The 18,166-nt window shown below is 42.4% G+C and overlaps 1 protein-coding gene across 2 annotated transcripts in view; it reads left to right on the top strand.

Moving 5' to 3' along the window:
• DHX32 (DEAH-box helicase 32 (putative)) overlaps positions 1–18,166 on the top strand; it is a 50,162-nt gene that overhangs the window by 18,911 nt on the left and 13,085 nt on the right. The window contains exons 3-7 of one of the 2 annotated variants that reach the window (XM_064488523.1): positions 4,340–4,533; positions 9,893–10,265; positions 15,812–16,057; positions 17,321–17,420; positions 17,510–17,668. In XM_064488523.1, the coding sequence (XP_064344593.1) occupies positions 4,340–4,533; positions 9,893–10,265; positions 15,812–16,057; positions 17,321–17,420; positions 17,510–17,668 (1,072 nt within the window). The remainder of the gene's footprint in view (positions 1–4,339; positions 4,534–9,892; positions 10,266–15,811; positions 16,058–17,320; positions 17,421–17,509; positions 17,669–18,166) is intronic. The other variant, XM_010993278.3, reaches the window with a different exon arrangement.

Raw genomic sequence — 18,166 nt, 5'->3', positions numbered from 1 at the left:
GGCCCCAGCCTCCCAGAAACCAGCAGCCCCACCTCCGTGCCTGTTGCTTGGGGTTGGAGGTGGAGCATCTTGGCTTCACTTTTCAAATCTATACAGCTTGTCGAACTCCAGTTACTAACTTCAGTTGATGGAGCCTTGATACAGATTAGATTTTGGTTCCTCGCGGGGCTCATCTTCCCTCCTCCCATAGCGGCAGGTTGGCCAGGGCCTGGTGATCGGCTTTCCGGGAGGAGAGGAGCGCCAAGAGCCGAGGACGCCCTTTGTCCCTGGGCCCCCTGACACCGCCCGCGCCCCGAGCCAGGCCGGCTGGGCTTTGGAACCAAACGTAAGGTGGGCTTCACTGCTCAGGCTTTACCACGTGTGGCACAACATACAGTCCAAAAAATTGCCTTTAAGAAAATGGATTGAAGGAATATGAAAAAAAATTGTTAAGGTGACTTCAGAATGGAAATATTTGAAGTCGTGGTTTCTAGTAGGAAAAGTTTCTAGACCAAATATATAAATTTGGGTGTTGTCTGTTGCCGAAACTCCCAAGCAGATCTGTAAGTAGGTTTGTTTTTTTCATTTAAAAGAGCAGTTTTCTATTTTGTTCACCAAATTGCACAACTTTTCTAAATGCAGGGGCAGGAGGGAGAAATCGTTCAAAGAGAAGCCAGAGAGAGAGAGACGAAATCTCTAAAAGGCACGTGACTCATTGGTGAGAAGGGTAAGGTCCTGTTGGGACAAGGAAAAAGCCACTCCCAGAGGAGAATCAGAATCTAGGCATGGAATGGTACAGAACTTGTTCGAAGTGCAAAGGATGCAGGAGTGCCCTGTGAAGCTGTAATCTTAGTGTCCCTTGAAATTTGAAATATTCCCTTTTCAGCATTTGCTGAACCATAACTGTTCCACCCAATACTCTGAGTTTGTTAAGGCATCAGACAGCACAGTGTGTCTGAGCTTGCTTAGAGTGATTTGGAAGGTATGTTTTCATGTCTTTCTTTTTCGTTCAGAGACCACCTTTCAGTTTGCATTTGCACCACGGACTGTTGTTATCCGTGCGCATCTGCTCCCAAAAGGGCAGTGAGTGGTACACAGTCAGAGCTGCGTCTGGGTCACAGCCCTCTGCAGTGAGCTGTGACTTGTGCTCCACTTTTAACTTGGCTGTGTCAGCAGACATCCCCGCGTTAAGCACAATATGCATTTGTTCAGTCTTTCACTGTTTTTTTTAACTGATACTGAGAAGAGCTGTCCCATTTCTGAATTATTTTCTTTGCCTCATAGGTGAAATAATTTGCTCGGTAGTAGATGAGGGCAAAAAAGGACAGTGAGGACTGATGGATTGTTAAACTTTTTGCACTGCCGGGCCTATCTGATGTTTATATCATTATAAACATACTGTAATAATCTAATCTTGCAGAACTTGTTTGTATGAAGAGATAGAAATAAATGAAATACACTCAAAAAACAAAATCAGAAGCTTGGGAATGTGGCCCATAATCATCTGATTCATGTAGAATTCTAGAGTTTGAAAGCAGCTATTCTGGGTCTTAGAATAGTAACCAAGCTGAGCATATTCATGTGTTTTAGTAAAACTGGCTGGTGTAATTTCAGCAGGATCTCTAGCTACGTACACAGCGCCCACTCATCGTGGTACTGTCCCCTGACACTGCTGTTAGGCTAGAAAGAGTAGTGAAAAATGTTGTCTGCTGAGAACCACCTTCCACCACCATCTTTCTATGAAGATGCTTGGAAGTAACTGGCAGAGCGGAAATTACGCTGATGAGAAGTTGGAAGGTTTGGATCAGTTCTGGCTTTGCTGTTTACTGGCAGTGTGACTTGCGTGAGTCGCCCTTCTAAGACTTACCTTGTGTGTAAAATGACGCCGTGGCTTAGTTGCCTACTGGAGATTCCTTTCAGCTCTGAAATTCTGTGTCCATCTCTAGCTCTGGCCCCTCGCTCAGGCTCCCGGCCTGTTTTTCAGGGGATCTCAGGAGAGCTGCACCTGGGTGTCCTCCCATCCTCAACACTGTGTTAACCTTAACACTGACTGCTTTCCTGACTCCCGAAGGGCGTCTCCCTCCCCCCCGAACTCTTCACTCCCCACAAAGGCATTTTGTGCTACTGCACATAGCTTCTTCATTCATTCATTTTATTTTACATTTAAATTTCTGGTGGTTGCTAATGAGACCATTGCCCTGGAATTTCAAGTTAGAAATGTTAGAATATTTGCTGCTTCTTATGCATAATTAGACTGGTAGTGAGCACTGCTCACTCTTCCTTAGCAAAAAGTGTCCCTCAGTTTTACTACTTCTCTCCCACGTTAAGTACTGAGTCCAAGCCTTTCTCTGTCTTCTTTTCAGTTATTCTGATGTCTTTATCCATCCATTCATCCACATACTTTTTATCCCTCTTATGTGTCAGGTCCTCTGTTAAGTATTGAGGAAAATGTGAGCCACAAATGGCCAGCTTAAGGATCTCAAAGTCTGGTGGGGAGACAAAGATTCAAATAACCGGTTTTATAATTTTTCACAAAATGATATTTGAGGTCTCAGTTAGGGACATAGATAGTAGACCCTGACATGAAGGGAATTAAGTGAAAAACATAAGGGGAATTAGGTTAAAAACTAAGGATTTGACAAGAATAAAAAATTACTTGCTAGGGAATGAGGGAGACAGAAACTGTTACATGCATTCCCAGTTTTGTGTGATGCTGAGGCAATTCAAGGTAGAACACAGAGAATCATAGAACTTGAAAATCTTTCTGGAAAGTATAAGAAATTAGTTTGTTCATTTAACAGATACTTACTGAGTAAACTGACTTGGGTTATTTGGTGACCACGGTAAGTCTCTGTCCTCCCAGAGCCCATGGTCTGGGGGGCGAGTGAGCAGACTGCCGCTGACTGGAACAGACCGGCAGCTGCGGGACGTGTGAGCCCTGCCATGGTCGTGGGGAAGTACACTGTGGGGTCTCCTGCCTGGTGGGGGGCAGAGGGGGTGTCACAGCCAGCCTGGAGGAGAAAATGGCACAGCTCAGACTTGACGGGTAGGTCTCACCCATTCAGCCCGTTTCACAGGGAAGGAAACTGAAGCTTAGAGAAGTTGTGATTCACAAGTAACAAACTAGTGGCATGCAGGTCCCGGGCTCCTGACTCTTGGTTCCCTGGGCACCTTGTCGTTTCTTGTGTTGTGCAGTGGTTCCAGATTTCCTGAGTGTCGTGTGTGAGTGTTAATCTTTCAAAGAACAAAGCGGGTTTTGAGTAAATAATTACTGATTAGTTCAACCTGTTCACAAGGCTGACACCTGTCTTAAATAGAGGAACTACACTTACACTTTTAATCATCAGGAATTTGCAGGTGTTCATTTTGGAGTTACTTGATTTCTGGTAAGTTATATTTATTTTTCAAATTATAGTGAGTATTAAAACCTAAGAATTCCGTGATGAGTCTAGTAAATAGTAAATCTCAAGATAATTCAAAATGTTAAAACTTTTAAATACGTTGGACCTATTAACACTCAGAACGATTTATTTTAAAAATACTTGTAACAAAGCATAATTTACTAACAGTGCCTTAAGACTGCAGCATACAAATGAATTCAGTACTTTCTACCATAACAATTCCTACACAAATGAGCCTGATAAAATCAATTGATCCATAATACATTTTCAATGAAAGCGTTTTAAAAATAAATGACTCAAGAGCAGCCTTGGAATTGACTCTTTCCACATCTGGATGGATTGGTTGATTATCTCACTGAGCTTGTATTTTTTACTGTGTTTAGATGGTGAATGCCACACGCTGTATTTTAGCTTTTATTACCAGGGAAATGTTAAGTAGGCTTATGTGGTTGTTTTGTTATGATCCTTTAGATTTAAATGTAAATGTTTTAATTTTGAATCACTATTTTTCATCTAAATGCTATTTAACATTTACACTGCCTAAAACATAATAGTTATGCCAGAAGCTATATCTTTGATGGTACTTCCTTGTAACCAGGAGGAAAATCGTAATCTTAAGTACATAGGTCTTTTCAGAACAGCTGAGGTTAAAAAACTTTTTTTTTACTCTGCTTTTTATTCTTACTTGCCTTTTTTCCATCTGGGAGTCAAGCTTTCACAGTCCCTGCTAACTCCTGTTTATTCTTAGCTTTATTTTCTAATAATAATGCTGCATAAACACAATTGTTCAGAGTGTCACTAACGTGTGATGCAGCTAGATGTAATGAGACGTGATGCAGCTCACTGGTGATTCATTGGCGGAAGACAACAGTCGCTTACAAGGTGAACCCTTGGGTTTTTGTGTTGCATTTGTTGTGTTCCTAGCGGGGCTGATCCTGTCTCATTTGTCCCCGTTAAAGGTTCCTCAGTGGTGTGCTGAATATTGCCTTTCCATCCACTACCAGCACGGGGGCGTGGTATGCACACAGGTCCACAAGCAGACCGCCGTCCAGCTCGCCCTCCGGGTGGCAGACGAGATGGATGTTAACATTGGTCATGAAGTTGGCTACGTGATCCCTTTTGAGAACTGCTGTACCACTGAAACGATCCTGAGGTTGGTTTTGGGGGTTCATCTGCTGTGCTCTTGGCTTGTGTTCTGCGGTGGAAGAGCGCGTTCTTGCCTTCTGTGCTTTAAGCATCTGTAACGTGTAAGGATAAACGGGCTCTGTCACCAGATGTTTCCCCAACACGGGCACCATCAGGGATTCCTTGTCTTAACTTTTTCCATGGCCCTCCCTAATCATCAGGAAAAAGTCACAACTTGTTAGGTCGGGCCCAGAGGCCTCCCAGCTGTGCTTCTGGAGCTCCACTGCACGGTGGTTGACACGCGTGGTCCTCTGTGTGCTATGTGCCTGGACACACGCTGCTCCCTCCGCTGAGAACGTCTGTGCCTCTTCCAGGCCTGGCTGATTGCTCTGCGAGACGCTGTGTGGAGGTCACCTGCCCCAGGAGAGCGTCCCTGACCTTTCTGTGGTGTAAATTACAGAATACTCCGCTGGGCTTTTATAAAAACTTGTTATCTGCCTTCATCGTGGCAATTTAGGTCAGTGATTTTCAAACTCTACTTTTCAGATTCTCAGTAGCTTTCACAGTAGCTACCAAAAGTTATGAGAAAAAAATCCTTTTATCTGTTTTTAGCTTCATTGTGGAATTTCCTTTACACAGTGGGTTCCAAGAGCTTAACAGAAGGAAAAAGAAAAGAAGTAGGAAAAAAAAACACTGCTCTGGGCCAGTTTTTCAAGCAGCTTTCTAGCATCGCCCTCATGGAAAGCTGGAGTATCTTATGGCATCTCAAGGAACTGGTCAGAGCTGCTTGCAGCCAAAGATGACTACCCCAGGGGCTTCAGCTGCCCCAGGCGCAGCCTGAGCGTTCCCAGATCTGAGGAGACACGTGCTTCTGCCGCGGTGTGTCTGCAGGCCTCAGACCCCCTGGTGGGGCACAGCGGGCCACAGACACCACCGCAGACATTGATTAGAGTTGGTGTGACAGGGGTGCCGTGGCGTCGTGTGGTGTCATGTAGCGTGTAGCATAGGGTGTTTTTTGCTCTCATATTCCCAGTGTCTGATATGCTTGTCCCTGGAGGATGTTCAGCAAATTTGATAATGAAGGAAAGACTGGTGCCCGGTCCCACGCAGCTGCCGCAGACGCCGGTGCACTTCTTTCCACTCAGAAAGCCCGTCTGACTCATTCGGCTTGTACTGAGCTGCTTTCCCTCAAATGTTGTTCTCCAGGAATAGAAGACTGAGGTCTTCAGGCTGGTGTTAAGCCATAGGGATTATTTCTGTCAACCGCACTGTGACTTGAACTTCTTGAAGATGTGTAACCGTCTGCTGTTTCAGCCAGGATGTCCCCAAGTCACCGGATTAGTGTATATTTTTAAATTATTTATTATGCACATGGTCTGTGAGTGATACAAATAAACGTAAAAACCCTCCCTGCTTCTTGGGAACTCAGAAACTAGTCGGAAGAGTTGGACAGGACCAGACGTGCAGCCCTGAAAGGGTGAAGGATCTCTCCACTTGGCAGATTCATTCTTTATCCTTTGAATGTTGAAGTCGCCTCTAACGTGGTCATGGTTTCAATTAAAGTGTGGGTCTGACTAGGTTCCAAAGATAATATATGTGTTTTTATATCTTTAATGCATCTAGACTTGGGAAGCCTTATGAAAAGAACACTTGGATATAGTCACTTTTAAAATGAAATCTTATGACATTTTTATCTTATTAAAATTGATCAAGCATGCATATACATATACTTTTTTTAGAAAGTCACAGAGATAAATAATTGTGGAGAAATCCAATAATGTTGTCAAAGTAGGTCAAAGACACGTCTCACCTTTTAAACACCTATTGTGTGTTGGGACTTGGCTTTTCATGTGATTGCTCTATGGTGAAAACTCCCTAAGCCCCCAGTCCTAACAGCTGAAGGAAGAACTACAGTCCTGCTGAATTTATTTAGCTCTGCTCTGCACGGAGCTTTCCTTCCTTCATGTAGAAAGCAGCCTTCAGGTGTGGAGACGGTGAGCCGGGCGAGGGCCTGCGTTGGCCGCTGCAGGTTCTGTCTCCTCCTGCCTCCGCGGGCTGCCCGGTCCTCTGGCTGGCCTCTGTCTGCACTTTACAGCTGCGTTGTTGCAGGGACGCTGCGCTCCCCACCCTGCCGTCCCCCAGCCAGTGCACAGTCAGCAGATACTCGGATTTGTTGCTCGCTGGGTTTGAGTAGCAGCACAGGGGTCAAAACTAGTGAAGAGCCCTGCGTGACAAAAGAAAGTCATCCTGTGTTTTCTTCCTGGCGTTCTGTGCTCCGAAGAGGAGATGGCGTGGCTGTGAAATGAGTGTCTCTGCCACTCACCCGCCTGGAGCCTTGCACCAGTCACCTGGCCTCTCCAAGCTTCCCTCCTCGTCTGCAGGACAGGGCGGTTGACAGACCTGCTCGCAGGGTTGCTGCGGGGACTCAGTGAGCTGCTGTGTGTGACTGGTGCATGTAAACACCACGTCCGTGTTAGCAGCTTGGGTAACTGGAAAGGTACTCTTGAGCCAGATTCCTTTTCTTGGAGACACATGCTAGCCGTAATTTTTGACAAGGTTGGATTGAACAGCTGTTATTAAATAAGAGGATGTAAGGGTGACTCTTGATTATAGAAGACTGTTCTGTATTTGATGTAATCCTTTTCATTTTCTTTATAACTCCTTGGTATCTAGTCTATTGGGTGTATAATAGGGACTTAGTAAATATAATCTCTATGCCACTCTCATTTTTCTAGATGCTGTGTAGACCAACTTAGTTCTTCTTTAAGCTTTTTTCTGGCCTTTTAAAAAACAGTGGATACTTGAATATTATATACCTAAAGTAATCTTTCTGAGCTAGATATCACAATATCTTATAGAAGTGACACATAAATTTCAAATATGGATCCTCTAGAACACAAATTTTTTAATTACTCCAATTTTTATTTAAGGTCAAATTCAATCCATATAATTTTAGAAAATATTAATAAACTTTCCTATATTTTATCACATTCTTAGCATTCAGAAATTTGGTCTTAAGAATTTAAAATATAAATTACATTTCCTGAAACCTTGGCAACGTGTCTTTTTTTTTAACATAGTCATCAGGAATAGCATTTCTTAAGCACTGAACACATGGTCTTATTAATACAGACGTAAGAAATAGAGGTCTGTGTTATGTAGAAAAGTAATGGCTTGTATAGCAAGTTTTAGGATAGATCCTTAGCCATCCCTTAGTATCACGTAACCGCCTGGAAGGCCAGGCCTTGCTTGCTGAGTCCCGTAGAATTTAGGTGAGTCACATCTTCCCACTTTTTAATTAAGCCAAGGTCTACTTACATAACACACATACTTCCTCCACCTGGCAGGGAGGGAGCATGTCTTCCTCTCAGATCAGTGCTTAGATGAGTTTTGCTGAGAAGGGAATAGAAATTTAATTTCTAACATTAGGGAAGTAGCATAGATTAAAATAACTTGTTTTCAGATAAGAGTCAGTAGTAACTTACATCGTTACATCATACTGATTAACCTCAGTAACAGGTGACCTGAAAGCTAGATTTTGGATGCATCTCTGTTTCTTGCATGGAGTGTAATACTGTAGTATTCGATATTTTTTCTCTTAAGTTTGAGGAAAGGAATAATTAGCAGTGTATCACTGCTCATTTGGCCGACACAGAATGAGAACAAGTATGAGGAGAAAGGCAGGGAGCAAATGTTTTGATCTTCTAAAGGTGCAGAGGGAGAACATGGACTTTATCACCAATCTGTGGTGGGGAAGGAAGCAGTCTTTATAGTTTGTCAATGACATGAGACGTAATAGATATTCAGGCTTAAATCTTGACTCTCTCCCTAGCTTTATGACCTTAAGCAGGGTACTTAACCTTTCTAAACCTCAGTTTCCTCATTTATAAATAATGGGATAGTAATGTCTACCTTGAAGATTATTCTAAAGTTAAATGAGAACTGTTGTACCAGCACAGTGCCTGGCACACACTAGGAGCTTAATAAATGTTTTCTCCTTTCCTTTTCTTTCTTCCTTGAAAGGGGTTAATTGAAGACTGTATCAGGGTCCCCAAGACCACCCCAGGCTTGATGATTTGCTAGGAATGCTCACAGGATTCAGTATATAGTTCATCCACAGATCAAATTTGCTGCAGTGAAAGGTTACAAAGCAAAATCAGCAAAGGGAAGTGGTGCCCGAGGTGAGGTCCGAAGGCAATCAGGCACTAGCTTCCGAGGCCCCTCCCAGTGGACTCACATAGGACATGCTTAAGTTCTTCCAGTGATGAGTTGTGACGAGTGTGAAATGTTGTCCTACCAGGAGAATCACTGGAGACAATGCCCAGGGTATTTACTGGGAGCTGGTCACATAGGCCCCCTCTGCCTACTACCGTGTTCTAGAATTCCAGCCTCCCATGCAGAAAGTAGGTTAGTCCGTATTGTTAGACCATATTGCAGACAGTAAGCATCGGTTCTGGGAATGGTGAGAACCCTCCCAAATCTAAGCTCCCAGATACCAGCCAAAGACCAAGGCCTTTCTATGAATAGCAGTTTCAGACCTACCATAGACAGGGACAAATAAAATGAATACCTTAAATGGGTAAAAAACTAGTACGATTGGTTTCCTCAAGGCATAATGTAAGTAAATATGTAAATAGTGTCAGAAGGAAGATGTTTGTATGGTGCTGGGTAACCAATAAGTATTTATTTTTACTATTGTCTGTAAAAACATCCCGAGAACTACTAGAAAATTTCATTGACATCACTAATGACCCCTTCCTCCTCCAGGGATGCTGGCCAGTTTGCATGCTGCACTCAGATAGGTGGTTGTTTGGGGGATGCTTTTGCGTGGTTATTACTTGGGTGACATTTCAAGCTTGTTGATGCTAACTCCTTGCTGTTATCGTCCCCCACGATGAGCCACTCACAGACCTCCCAGTGGACGCGTGGGCCGTGAGCCTGAGCCAGGGCAGCCATTCCTTTCCTTGAAGAGCGTGTGCTCTGATTCAGAATTCTTCCATTGGTAAAAGAGGGGGAAACACTTACCTGACAAAGGTATTTTGCCAAATTACTTTTTTGTTTAAGAAGCTCCAGGCAAGTGTTAAATGGAGCCCTTGTTAGTATCTGTAAGAAACATGTAAGGCAGAGGTCTGTAACCTCGGGTTCAGCGATGGTCCTTAGAGGGTCTGTGAACATATGAAAACCGTGCTTAAAATTTCTTGATGTGTATTTTTCTGTTTTGAAGGTCCGTAGAGTTTACCACTTTAAAGGAATCTTGGCCCCGATAAAGATTTAAACTCCTTATTTAGACGAAAGGACATAGGAAAGGCATCTTTGTTATTTATGTTAGGAGTGTGTTACACGGTTTTTCATGAGAGTGCTCTAACTTGGACGTTTCTTGTTTGCAGGTATTGTACTGATGATATGTTGCAGAGAGAAATGATGTCCAATCCTTTCTTGGGTAGCTATGGGGTCATCATCCTAGACGACATTCACGAAAGGAGCATTGCAACTGACGTGTTACTTGGACTTCTAAAAGATGTTTTACTGGCAAGACCAGAACTGAAGCTCATAATTAACTCCTCACCTCACCTGATCAGCAAGCTCAGCTCTTACTATGGAAACGTGCCTCTCATAGAAGTGAAGCATAAGCACCCTGTGGAGGTTGTGTACCTTAGCGGGGCTCAGAAGGAGTCTTTCGAGTCTATTTTACGCCTTATCTTTGAAATTCACAACTCGGGTGAGAAGGGGGACGTTGTAGTCTTTCTGGCTTGTGAACAAGTAAGTAAGTAATATTCTAACCTAAGAGAGTAATGAAATTACTTATTGGGAACCTTCTAACCTTGTTGGGACGCTTTTAATAACTAACACACAGGTTTCAGTTTGCTAATTAGCTGTTTAAATATTTGGTCCCATCACACCTCATTTTTCTCTACCTTAGAAGAAGCTTTGTTACAGAGTAAATAAAACCTGCGCTGAAGGGAGAATGAGGAAGTGTTTCTAAAAGCACGTGCTGTTCTGAAACAGAGGCCAGGGGAGACATCTGAGGAGTTTCTAGAAATGAGCCAGAGCTGACTTCCTTCCAGCGGACTCCGGCGGACTCCTGGGCTGCCCCAGGTCCTGCTGTGAACTGTCTCAGCAGAGGAGCTGCACCCTGACTCGTCTCACACTCAGGCTGCCTCCCTTATGGCTGGAGCGTGTTGCTGGAGATGAGGAACATAACCTCAGCACGTGGCGGGGAGTCAGGACATGAAAAGTGCCCACGATGTTCCTGCAATAGTCAGTGGAATATTAGGCAAGGAAATGTAATTTATAGCACACCCAGAAGGCCGTCTCCCTACCCTGGGCCTCCTTTTCTTTAAAAGATGACACAAATCTTAACTTGGATACTTGAAAGTGTCTTTTCAAAAGAACAACTGGAGATGGACAGCTGAGCGTCTGTTACTGCTTTTACACAGTCAAGGTGCCATTTGCAGTTGCTTTTTTTTTTTTTTTTAAATACAGTTACCCTGATCCTGCTGCTCTCTCCACTGTGCTGTTGTCCAAATCTAAAAGCCTCCAGAATCTTGAGAGTTAGACCTTTTAGAGACTAATTGCCTGGCCTCTTTTCCCTCTCCGTTATCTCACTCAGTAAAAGCACTAGTTTTTAGACCATGACCCAAATATGTAGGGATTCCAGCGATTAAACAGAAACCAAAAAGAAATTGTTTGATATTGGCTGAGCTACCAGCTGAACAAACACAAGCATCTCAGCTCTCTATCAGGCCTTTTCTTAAGTATTCACACGTCTTCAAAGAATACTTTCAGAAGCATTTATTCTGCTTTATATTCGAAGCATAAAGGGTGACTTATCCTTTAGCCTTGGGAACTTCAGACCATTTTCTCACAGCTTATATTTTATCTGTTTCCATTAAGAAAGTAATTTAGAATCTCAAATGCATGATAGCTACAGCATATTTATCAGTTTTTCATGTATAGATTATACACAGTTTCTTGAATAGTAAATCTTCTACCTACTACACTAACTTATTCTATTACTGTTTCCTAATCCTGAACGATTCAAGATATTCAAGAAAGTCCTGAGGGAAGTAATAAAGCGATTAAAGAGACAGGAGAAGGATTTATGAAAACAGTTAGAGGTTCTCAGTGTAACTGGGTGAAGCCTGAGGAAGGGACGGATGGCAGAATTAGAAGTGAAACATTTGAAAGTTAGAATTGCCAAGTGAGAGAGAAGGCAGACATTTCTGGGAGGGGAAAAAGTATAATTAAGACTGATAGGATGGGTAGTTATTTTTCAAGTCAGAGTGAACAAACATTCCAAAATAGTTTTTTGAAAAAATAAAGCTCATAACAGAATTGGAGGTAGCAGATGACCTTAAAGTATTTGATTTTCACAAGTTTAATACAAGCTATAATTAAAGGCATGGTGACTTTTTTTTTTAACATTTTTTATTGATTTTTTTAACATTTTTTATTGATTTATAATCATTTTACAATGTTGTGTCAAATTCCAGTGTAGAGCACAATTTTTCAGTTATACATGAACATATATATATTCATTGTCACATTTTTTCTCTGTGAGCTACCATAAGATCTTGTATATATTTCCCTGTGCTATACAGTATAATCTTGTTTATCTATTCTACAATTTTGAAATCCCAGTCTGTCTCTTCCCACCCCCCACCCCCTCGGCAAGATGAAGAAGCAGAGGAACCACTCCCAATTAAAAGAACAAGAGAAATCCCCTGAAAGAACGATCAATGAAATAGACGTCGATAGCCTACTAGATCAAGATTTCAAAAAAGGAGTGATCAAAGTACTGAAGGAACTAAAAGAGATAGTGTTTAGAGATATAAAATATGTCAAAAATGAAATTGAAGCTATAAAGAAGAGCCAAGTAGAATGGATAAACTCATTGGCTGAGATGAGGAATGATCTAAAAGTGCAAAGCAGACTAGATAATGCAGAGGAACTAGTTAGTGACCTAGAAGACAGGACAATAGAAAGCACCCAATCAGAACAGCTACAAGATAAACAAATGAAAATGGCATGGTGACTTTTGAATTGTCAGACTTTACAAGACGCATTTTTACCTAGGCAGTAGTAGAAACTATAAAATCCACAGGGCTCAGAAAGGTATACAATCTTCCTTAAGTCAGACCAGAAAGACATTTCCTATTAAGAAACCATCAGTCTTGCAGAGTCTTAGAGTCTTAACATGATAGTGCAATGAAAGCTACGGGGTGGTTTTGCAATTCTGAGCCTCTGGGAGTGCAGATTCATCATTTTGGCAGGCGCTGCTGATATGGCCCGGGTCCAGCCCTGGAGTCTCTGAGGGAGGGCTCCTTGTTGTCCAGGGGCTCCCAGCTCACTGGCCAGCGGGTCGGGCAGCAGCCCTGCTGGCTGGAGCGCACCTTCTCTGGGTGCTGGAGGTTTTCTCACAGTTGAGCCCCACGTCCCGTAGGTGTTACCTGGTTTTCTTTTCCACGTCTACCACCTAACTTGCTGAACGCAGTTCAATATCCTGATAGATTTTTCTTTTTCCTTTTTTACTACCTATGGCAGGATTAATATTAAGATGTGCTCCAAAGGCCTTGGAATTTGTCTTTTGGAAAATTTTGTCTTGCTCTGAAATCCATGTTAACAGATATTGATCATTTTTTTCCCATTGCTATTTGAAGTTTTCTTGATTTCTATATTAAACTTGAAAGTCTACCATAGCAATTAAGTCATATGAAAACAAACCTAAGATGTCTAACGAAAATGTACTGTCATTTTTTTCCCTTAAGAAATACATTTAGGGGGAGGGTATAGCTCAGTGGTAGCTTAGCATGCACGAGGTCCTTCAATCCCCAGTACCTCCATTAAATAAACAAACAAACAAACCTAATTACCCCCCCCAAAAAAAAAACAAGGCTAAAATACTGGGCTTTAAAAAGAAAAAATAGAGGAAGAAAAGAAAAAAAAAATTTTTTTAAATACATTTAAATTGAAGAAATCACTCATTTTGTTCGGTGAACAGGAGGCGCCTCATGTTTTCGCTTTGCTTGCTTAGCATCTCACCTGCTGTGAATTCATACCTGTGAGCTGCGTGCTGCCCTGTGTCTTGCACTTACTTTTGAGACTTGGAGACTTGCATGTTTACAGCGTGTTGTTACTTAACACTTAACCATCTTTTAACCCGAAAAAAAAAGTGTGATAAATAGAAAACAAATGAAGATTTACGGTATTATCTAGCAAGATCATTGTGCGCCTTGAAGCCATCACAAGGCAGGTGCTCTTAGGCTGAAGGTTTTCCTGGAAACGTTCTGTCTAGTTGTGGGCTTTAATCTGGGGGCTAGACATCTGTGCGCTATCTTCCTTCAGTGCATAGCTCCGCAGGTAATTGTAGGACAGTCTCACATGTGTAAAGCTCTGCACATGCTGTCGAAGAAGGAAATGAGTAGATGATTGGAAGCACTGATGAATATTTTAAACATTTTTTAAATTCTGCGGATTATGGCCTCAAAGCCCTCTATCAGCTGAGCTTGAGATGTCCAAACTGTATACAATATCTGTTTCTATTGTGTTCTGCTTTTTTCCTTTTCAAGATCTTTAAAATTCTTTTTCCCCCCATTTGAAACAAAATTCAAAATGAACCACCTACAGCTAAAAGGTTTTAGCAACCAGCAACTAGAAGCAAATAAAAAATGAGTGGCCCAACTTCTAAGAGAATAAGAGAAATATTCAGTGCAGTTTGAAGGTTTGTTTTGATTGGAAGTTGGTGAGTGGGCTGCTGGAATTAAGCGGCCTTTTCCAGATGCAGGTTGGCCACTGAGGGTGCGGAGGCCGCGCCTGGGAGGGGGTGTGAGTGTCCCGGAGGCTGCACGCGAGCCGGTGCTCGGAGACGCAGCCCACATGCCTGTTCGCTTCCTTGGAAATTTCTAAGATGTCCTCACATCAAATGATGAATTGATTAGAATTATAAATATCGAAAGAAATAGTTTTGTTCTGATTATCCCAATTGGCAACTGTTCATTCATTATGGTCAATAGCCCTCGTCTTTGCTTAGTTAAAAAAAAAAATCTGCCCCAAGTAAACCAACTGTGCAGGGAAGGGTGGCGTGAGCAGGAGAGGGCACCCGAGTAACTGTATGTGGGCCCCGACGAGCGGCCTCTGCCCGTGTCCCGGGCACCTCTCAGCAGCTCAGGGGTAACCTTCAGAGAGCTCCCCCCAGGTCTTGCTACTTCTCTAGGCAGATCTGTTCACCTGCAAAACCCTTGAGTTAGTTCAAGCCCACCCGACAAGTGGTGTGGACAGAAGGAGTGGGCCGGAGCACTGGGAAGTGGACTCAGTCTGAGAACAATAATGGTCATGGGAGATCATCTTTTTCATTCAGATTTTTAGTGAAATCTAATGTATCTAATGAAACGAAATGGGGCTTCTTCCATCTGGTAGTTTGTTAGACCTGAAGAAGGTAGAAATTTTGGAAACAAGTTAAAAGGTGTAAGAATAACATTGACATCTTTTTTATTTGAGGCACTAAAAATCTGGTTGTGATTCAAGATAGAAAATTATTGGCTAAAATGCCTTGCCTTTTGCTCAAATATACACCAATATACTTACTTGTTTGTAGTTTTTGGGAAAATAATTTTACTTTTTTAAAAAATATATTTGACCATGAAATGCTTTAAAAGGGTAGTTCTGAATTTCTGAATCTTGCAAAGAGAAATGGCAGTGACCATTTCCACCTACTTCATTGCATTTCTGCTATTTCAAAGTGCTAGCAGGTAACAGTCATTTTCAGAATGACCCAGATTAGAGAGCCCGATTGTGGAATGTGTGTGTATGTATGCTTTTATTGGAAATCTAGAGATTGGCTTACAGTTCTTAGTTCTGCCACCATTAAAGCACAGTGATGCATCATCACCGGTGTGAGAATAACTTTTGTTTACCTGTCATTGTTAACAGATATGAGAAATTGCATCAAGCTAGAAAAATAGCAGGGTAAATGCATAAAGGCAAAGATAGTGCATTTCACAAGAGGAAAACCATTTGGGACTAAAATCAGTGAAGTTGTTTATAAATTGTGTTTAACTTTGACTATAACTCAATTTAAAAAATGTAAAAAAAAATTGTGTTTAACTTCCGCAAAGAAATGTTCTTATGCGGTCACGTGTTTCTGTATTTAACAATACCCATAGGCAACAACACAGGCATTCCTTTCCTTGTTTACATTACGCGGCTTCGCCTATAGTTTTAGATAATTTGGACATCTCTCTTTAAAGTAGTGAAGTTGTTTGTAATGTACTTTATTCTCATGGGATGATGTTATTCTTTTACTTCAGGATATTGAAAAAGCCTATGAAATTGTTTGTCAAGAGGGGTCTGACTTAAACCCAGATCTCGGAGAGCTGGTGGTTGTTCCTTTGTATCCAAAAGAGAAATGTGCATTGTTCAAGCCAAGTGATGAAACAGAAAAAAGATGCCAAATTTATCAGAGAAGAGTGGTGTTAACTGCCAGCTCTGGAGAATCTTTGATCTGGAGCAACACGGTCAAATTTGTTATTGATGTGGGTATGGAGAGAAGAAAGGTAATTATCATCAAGTAGTTGAATAGACCGCTGATCATTGTCTTGGGTTCCTACTATTTTGTTGACCCAAAAGTGAGGTTGAACTATATGATCTTGGAATTTCTCTGTATTTGGTCTTGTTTGCAAAGAAGGACTGTCACCTCCAGTAACAGAAGTCTTGATCACACGTCACTGCCTTTCAGGCAGGTTGGTAGTCTGGAAACAAATTAATTTGACTGAGATACCAGGGGAAAAGTTTTTAAGGAAAGACAACTAGTAAAGCAAATTATTTGACTCTTAAACTAATCTCTTCCTCTGTACATCTCCCGGGTGTTTTTGGCAGCCCTTTTATCAACGTAATTAGCATCTTCTCCCAGGTAATTTACTAGAAATTAGTTTCAAGTACACTGACTTTAATTTTAGCAAATTTTGACTTTGTAGTAGACTTGATAAAACTCCATCCTAAATTTTTCAAAATATATAGATATTTTTATCACTTTCTTAAAATAAAAAATGAGGAAAAATGGAAGCAGGATATCTTAAACTCTTAAAGACACTGGGACCTGAGGTATCACAGCATTTAAATGGAAAAGAACCTAGTTAGGTACTGACCCATCCGCCATCACTAGATGCTGTGTGGCTCTCATCCCTCCAGGAGACCATGCATCTCCTCAGTTCCCTGATGACTCTGACAGAGCAGTTCCAGCCGTTAGGGAGGCTCCCTTGGAACCAGTCTGGGTTGCTCTTATTGAATTAGCCCACCATTCAGAGAACCCAGGGCTGTTACTTACCTTTAAACTACACATAAGAAAGCTCACTGCGAGTGCCATCTGCAGTGTTTGTATTAGCTGAGATGACTGGACAAGCTCATCAGATGTTACAAAGGTGAGACCTCTGAGGCCACAGTCAGTCTGGCTAGAGCCTTGAGGAAACGCATCGTTGTCAGGTGGTCATCCTTTTCTCCACATGGCACATGAGTATCTGTCATCATTCAGCAGTGTAGTGCTTTGAGAAGTGGCATTTAGTATTTCAGCAGGTGATACAGAGGTCTCTTATTTATTGAAGCAACAATGGGAGCAAACAACCTTTAAATCCATTTATCAGAGCCCTCGCAGTTTCCATCTCAAGGCAAGTGAAACAATAATAAACATTGCACAAAGGAAACGAGTCTGTAGCAGAGCATTTCAGGAAGTAAAGTGCTGCGAACAGCTGTCACTTCAGGGCCAGCGAGGCTGCTAAATCTTGAGTGATCTGTTGCTAAAGATGCTGTCTTTCCATTTAAAGGTGTACAACCCTAGAATCAGAGCAAACTCACTCGTCACGCAGCCCATCAGCCAAAGCCAAGCAGAGATACGCAAGCAGATTCTTGGTTCATCTTCCTCAGGTAGCACCGTGGACAAAAAACTAGCTGGCGTACATTCTGGTCTGGAGGCAAAACAGAAACATTAAAACCACTTTCCTGGTTTCTTCTAGGAAAACTCTTCTGTCTGTACTCTGAAGAATTTGCCTCCAAAGACATGCGGCCACTTAAGCCGGCAGAAATGCAGGAAGCCAACCTAACCAGCATGGTGCTTTTTATGAAGAGAATAGACATCGCGGGCTTAGGCCGCTGTGACTTCATGAACAGACCAGGTAGCTTTGTGCTCCGCGTCCACAGGCCGCCTGGCTGCGCCCTGCCTGCCCACCTGTCACCCTCCCCGTCCTAGGGGCAGGTGGCACTTGCAGTGCAGGCCAGCGTGGGGACTTGGTTTGCACCGAAGCACTGTCCCCATTAGAAGTAAACATTCTCTAAGGTAATTAAAAATTAGGACGCTGATGCTGGAAATTGTCTGCCATTGGACACTGGAACATAGAGAGCCTGGACCGGGCCAGTAGGAACAGGAGGGATGGTGGAGAACGGAAGTCTAAGGCCAAAGAGGCCAGAAGGTAGAGGTCGAATTCTTGGCAGCGTTAGTTTCATGGTGGGAACATTTGTAGGCAGATGACCCTTCCTCATGAATCATACGATCACCTGAAGAAAACCTACTAGAAGTTCACTGCTTTTAATTAAGGTCAGACTTTTACATGAAGTGGGTGCCGTTTTTAGGCTTGGGACTGAGGCTTTATGTTTACAGTCTGAACACCTTTCTC

Source organism: Camelus dromedarius, chromosome 8 (genome assembly GCF_036321535.1).
Source record: "Camelus dromedarius isolate mCamDro1 chromosome 8, mCamDro1.pat, whole genome shotgun sequence".
NCBI lineage: Eukaryota > Metazoa > Chordata > Mammalia > Artiodactyla > Camelidae > Camelus > Camelus dromedarius.
The sequence above is the reverse complement of the archived record's forward strand: the minus strand, read 5'-3'. Positions and strand labels throughout refer to the sequence as shown.